This window comes from Mus pahari, unplaced genomic scaffold (genome assembly GCF_900095145.1).
Source record: "Mus pahari unplaced genomic scaffold, PAHARI_EIJ_v1.1 scaffold_10799_1, whole genome shotgun sequence".
NCBI classification, from domain to species: Eukaryota; Metazoa; Chordata; class Mammalia; order Rodentia; family Muridae; genus Mus; species Mus pahari.
The window spans coordinates 1-6479 of NW_018392310.1; the positions used below are offsets into that span (position 1 = coordinate 1).

The 6479-nt window shown below is 38.9% G+C and overlaps 1 protein-coding gene across 1 annotated transcript; it reads right to left on the minus strand.

Moving 5' to 3' along the window:
- Positions 1-2973: 2973 nt before the first annotated feature.
- Positions 2974-4401, minus strand: LOC110314934 (vomeronasal type-1 receptor 4-like). Its single transcript, XM_021189119.1, has one exon. It carries the CDS (start codon positions 4355-4357, stop codon positions 3395-3397), a length of 963 nt encoding a protein of 320 aa, XP_021044778.1. The 5' UTR covers positions 4358-4401; the 3' UTR covers positions 2974-3394.
- Between the last annotated feature and the right edge of the window lie 2078 nt (positions 4402-6479).

The following is a 6479-nucleotide window of genomic DNA, read 5'->3' on the forward strand; positions in this document are numbered from 1 at the left end:
ATATAGATACAGAGACAAAATTTAGAGCTAAGTTGAAAGGATGGACTATCCAGAGAGCACCCCACCCGGGGATTCATCCCATCATCAGCCACCAAACCCAGATACTAATGCACATGCCAGCAAGATTCTACTGAAGGGACCCTGATATAGCGACCTCTTGTGAGGCTATGCCAGTGCCTGGCAAACACAGAAGTGGATGGAACACAGGGCCTCCAGTGGAGGAGCTAGAGAAAGTACCCAAGGAGCTGAAAGGGGCTGCAACCCTGAAGGTGGAACAACAATATGAACTAACCAGTACCCCCTGAGCTCGAGTCTCTAGCTGCATATGTAACAGAAGATGGCCTAGTCGGCCATCATTGGGAAGAGTGGCCCCTTGGTCTTGCAAATTTTATATGACCCAGCACAGGGGAATGCCAGGGCCAAGAAGTGGGAGTGGGTGGGTAGGGGAACAGGGGCAGGGGGAGGGTATAGGGGACATTTGGGATAGTGTTTGAAATGTAAATGAAGAAAATATCTAATAATTTTAAAAAAGAAAGGTGGATCGGGATGGGGCAAATAAAATATGGAGTGTAAAAAATAAATTAATTAGAACAAAATAAAATAAATAAATAATTAAAATTGCTATATTTTGATGGTTTATAGTAATAATGATGTTAATGTTCTGTTTGTGATTCACTGAATATGCAGTTTCAGAGTTGTAATACTTGGATCAATTTTCTGTTTTGCTGTGCCCAATGATTTTTGTTTTATTTGTGATTTTTTCACTAGACATAGTTTCTAAGAGATGTAATGTTTTGTTTTTTAATGTATCAAATCCCCTATTGAGAGCTGCATAATACACTCAGATTCGCACTGAAAAAAAAAAGATAAACAAAGAATTCCCAACTGAGAAATATCAAACGGCTGAGAAGCACCTGAAATGATATTCAACATACTTAATCATCAGGGAAATGCAAATCAAAAAAACCCTGAGATTCCACCTCACATGAGTCAGAATGGCTAAGATCAAAAATTTAGGTAACAGCAGATGCTTGCGAGGGTGTGGTGAAAGAAGAACACTCCTCCATTGTTAGTGGGATTACATGCAGGTACAACCACTCTGGAAATCAGTCAGAAAATTGAACATAGTACTACTGGAAGATCCAGCAATAACTTTCCTGGGCATATACCCAGAAGATGTTCCAGCTGGTAATAAGGACACATGCTTCATTATGTTCATAGCAGCCTTATTTATAACTCACAGAAGCTGAAAAAACCCAGATGTCCCTCAACAGAGGAATGGATTGAGAAATTGTGGTACATTTACACAATAGAGTACTACTCAGCTATTTAAAACAGTAAACTTATGAAATTCATAGGCAAATGGATGTATCTGGAGTATATCATCCTGAGTGAGATAACCCAATCACAAAAGAACTCACATGATATGCACTCACTGATAAGTAGATATTAGCCCAGAAACATAGAATACCCAAGATACAATTTACAAAACACATGAAACTCAAGAAAAAGGAATACCAAAGTTGAGATACTTTGTTCCTCCTTAGATTGGGTAATAAAATTCCTGTGAAGGGAGTTATAGAGACAAAGTTTGGAGCTGAGACAGAAGTAAGGACCATCCAGATACAGCCCTATCTGTGGATCCATCCCATAAACAGCCACCAAACCCAGACACTATTGCATATGCCAGCAAGATTTTGCTGAAAGGACCCTGATATAGCTCTGTCTTGTGAGGCTATGCCAGTGCATGCCAAATACTGAAGTGGATGCTCACAGTCATATATTGGATGGAACACAGGGTGCCCAATGCAGGAGCTACAGATAGTACACAAGGAACTAAAGGAATCTGCAATCTATATGAAGAACAACAATATGAACTAACCAGTACCTCTACCTACATATGTAGCTGAAGATGGCTGAGTCAACAATGGGAGGAGAGGCCATTGGTCTTGTGAAGATTATATGCTCTAGTACAGGGGAATGCCAGTGCCAGGAAGCAGGAGTGGGTGGTTTGGGGAGTAGGGCAGGGGGAGGGTATAGGGGACTTTCAGGATAGCATTTGAAATGTAAATGAAGAAAATATCTAATAAAAAAGAATTAGAAGCAATCATCAAATTTTTACAGTAATATAAAAGCCCAGAGTCAGATGGCTTTAGGCAGGAATTAATAGGGCTTTAAAGAAGAGCTAACAACAATACTCCTCACACTATCCCACAGAAGAGAAACAAGAAGAACATTGCCAGCTCATTCGACAAGGCCATAGTCACCCTGATAACTAAAGCACACAAAGACTCAACAAAGAAGTACAATTTCAGATCAATTTCTATTAGGAACGCAGATGCAAAAATACTCAATAAAATACTCACAAATTAAGTCCAAGAACTCATCAAAGACAGCATCCACCATGAACAATTAGGCTCCATCTTGGAGATGCAAGGGATGGTTCAATATATTTAAATTCATCAATGTAATCATCATATAAACAAACTGAAAGAAAAAATTCAAAGGAACGTCTCATTAGATGGTAAGAATGTCTTTGAAGAAATCAAACACCCCTTTATGTTAAAAGTTTTAGTGAGTTCAGAAATACAAGGCACGTACCCCAAATAATAAAAGCAATATACAGAAAGCAAATAATCAGAAACAAATTTAATGGGGAGAAAATTAAAGCAATAACACTAAAATCAGGGAAAAGAAAAGGCTGCCCACTCTTTCCCTTTCTATTCAATATAGTACTTGAAGTCCTAACGAAAGCAATAAGAGAACAAAAGGAAATCAATGGGATACAAAGTGGAAAGGAAGTAGTCAAAGTATCTCCATTCATAGGTGACATGATAGCATACATATTAATGACCCCACAAATTATATATTAGAACTCCTAAGGCTGATAAATAACTTCTGCAAGATTGCTGAATAGAAAAGTATCTCAAATAAATAAGTAGCTGTCCTTTATAAAAACCAATGAACAGGCTTATTTGTGAAGGCATGCTAGCAGAATCTTAGCCAGTGTTAAGTCTAGGAGAAACAGCCTTCTCTCAAGATGGTTTTCAGTGAAACAGACATCTTTATTGGGGGGTGTCATGGTCTTTATAACCCTTGGAGAGAGGGTAGGATTTTTGAGGATGAGTGTACATCATTTGCAGTGGCCAAGTTGCTGGGACTGCTTCATTTGCATGATCAGAAATTCCTGGTGCTAGCTGGACATGTCCTTATAAGGAGATAGGAAGCTTACACTGCATCCTGGCCACAGGATTCATGACTACCTTAGTATGGCAGAGCTGGGAGATTGACTGGCTCTGTGTATGGGTAGATGCAGTTCTAGAGCAAGACAGGATCAGTCCTACTCCTGCTGGTGTCAGGATGAGATTTTTCAAGGTATGGACATGTTTTGACCTTACTGTCCCTCTGTAATGGCTCCCCCAGTCACGTGGATTTCCAGACCCACAATGATGAGCAGAGAACAAGGACCCCTAGGATCCCTAAAAATCAACAGCAAGGGAGAAACTGTGGGGAAGCTTAGATGCAAAAGCTCTATGACATCTATCAACCAGAGACGAGATTCCACAAAGGAAATGTAAAATAAACTACAAATACAATCTAGAATATATAAGCTCACAAATGTGGCCAACAGCATCAGAATGGCGTGGGCTGCTCTGTTCTCAGCATGGCCTCTGTTGCTCTGATTAGGATTATGTAGGTAATGCATTCTCTGGTGGTGTCTGTTTAGGTGAATCACCATGGAGACACTTGTCCAGGCCATGATGCCAATGAATATGATGTCATGGGAAAACCGCAAGAAAATCATGTCTACACTGACCCCAGAGATGGAGCATATCCAATTGCCTTTAGAATCAGAGTTGTTGTGTGATTTCTGTGGACCACTGAAGTTCACTGGGATGTAAGCATTATTTAAGACACTGAACAACCAGCAACTGTAACAAGAATAGCTCACAACCTTGGGGGTTATTTCTCTGAACATGACCCTAGCCCAGGTACCAGGAACAAGAGTGACAAACTGGTAGGTGCTGAGGACACAGGTGGAACACATGATTGTGCCTTGAGCCACAGTGTGAAAGAAGTGTGCAAGTTTACATTTGAGGTCAGTTGGAGGCTTCCTTGGAACAAAACCAATTATGTCATATGAATATGTCAAGAGAAGGAGCATGAATGTATTGGCCACAGCCAAGTTGGTTAGAATGACCTGTATGGGCCTCAGTCGGGAGTCAGTCAAGATTGGAGAGAAATTATGGACAAACAGAAGGATGTTGCCCACAGTCCCAACCACAACCTGGCAAAGCAGAAGGATCCGAAGAGCCAACTGTTCCATGGTTTTCAGGGTTTTATTCTGAGACAACATGGAGGTGGCTTCATAGCACAGTGGTGTAAGGGTCAGGTTGGACAGTGCTGTCTTCAAGAATCTTCTCAAATATCTGAGATTTTCAATTTATTTGGAGTCTTTTTTTTGAAAATGTGGCACTGCTTTGGCACACTACAGGAGAGTTTTCTGGAAAACAATGGATGGACTTTGATCCAGAATATCAACTTCACACTTATTTTCCTTTCCCTTCACTCATGATGTAAGTGTTTGTGTGTTTGTGTGTGTGTGTGTGTGTGTGTGTGTGTGTGTGTAATGCAACTCTATGTTATTCAACAGGATGACACATATTTTAACACAGCATGGCCTCTGCATATTTATACATCAGTATTTGTAGACTGGAGTGCATTTTTGTTCATGAGAACTGACATCATCCCTCATGTTATAACAAAGGGTTAAAAAATACAAATTTGTTGTTGGAGAGATGATTCTGGATCTAATGACCTCTACTCAGCTTCGTGGCACTTTATTCATGTATTTCCAGTCATACACACAAGCAAAACAGTAACAGGCATAAAATAAAATAAGTATATTTTTTACAAATTTGATCAAGTGTTGGAGAGATTTCTGAGCAGTTAAGAGTACTTCCAGATGACTTGTGTTCAACTTCTACCACTCTCATGGCTACTTATATCTGTGTGTAACTCCAATTCCAGTAGATTTAGACCTTCCCAGTCATACATGCAGGCCAAACACCAGTGCACATAAAATAAAAATAAATAAAGACATCTTTAAAAATGTTACACAAAATTAAAATCCATGCTTTATAGAAGAATGTGAATGAGGAAAGGAGAAGGTGGCTGAGTGGTTAAGGGAACTGACAGTTTTTCCAAAGGTTCTGAGTTCAATTCAAGGCAACAACATGATGGCTCTCAGCCATATATAAAGGGACCTGATGCTCTCTTCTGGTGTGTCTGAAGACAGCTACAGTGTACTCACATACACTAAATAAATAAATGAACAAAGAAACAAGCCAATAAAACCTTTATTTTAAAAAAAAAAGAGTGAATGAAATATGCCCCCCCAAATTAATCCACACAATGTTGATATATTTTCACACTATTCATCATAATGATAAAAACAAAACATTATTTTTAAAATGGGCTAGTTTTCTGTTCACACAGAAGAAACTTTACTTAGACTTGTACCAAATTCTGAGGGGTCCTGGCATAATGTTGATTCAAAACTGCCTGAGTTATATCTGTTTTTCTGAGGAATTGGATGCTGGACACATATCTGAGTCATCTCCTTCTTTTGTGAACCACAATAAAAAACATTGCCACCATCACCATTAAATGCTTTGCACACACAGATTGTTTGAACACATGTTTTATAACGCTCATGTTTAATCTGCAATTTACTTTATTTTTCCCCTATAGGAAGAATAAGCCTCCATCCAACAACTAAAAACCTGTTACCTAATGTATACATGTCACATTATAGTACGTTTTCAAGTAAGTGATAAGCCATGAAATAGACATGTCTTTAGACTAACGAAATCATTGACATAATTAGGTAAATTAAGGAGAGAAAGATAAAATCATTCTAATGACTAATGTTCACTTTGGAAGACACCATGGATTGTAGGAGGGAGAAGAGAACTTTAAGCAGAAATCTAAACTTGCAAATTTCTCACCTGCTTAGTACCAGCAAAGATGGGGTTGCTCACAGAGATGTAAACCAGCTCCTGAACAGTTACTACAGAAACGTAGCTCCAAGTTCCTCTCCCTTTTAAGAACATCTTTGTGTATCCATTTCCTAAGACAGATTCAGAGAAGTGCCTTCCTCTCTCATAAAGTCCTGTGCTGATTTCTGGATGAAGCCAGATATCAGAGCTCATAAAGGGACAGTGTCAGGTCCTGAAGTTCTTCAGACAGTCCAATCCCTTGTCATCTGTGGTGTTATTGAATATGACTGTATGGGTATATTGGAAAACTTTTAATGAAAGAAAACACATTTACCCCAAAGGCAAATCACCATTTTCACTTTCTAGTAATTAATTATGATGCCCAAGAGTTTGTTATATCATAATGATTAATAGAGTCAAAGTTACAAGAAGTTTTCCTTGTTTCCTTGGGGAGGAATATCTAAAAAAAAAAAAAAA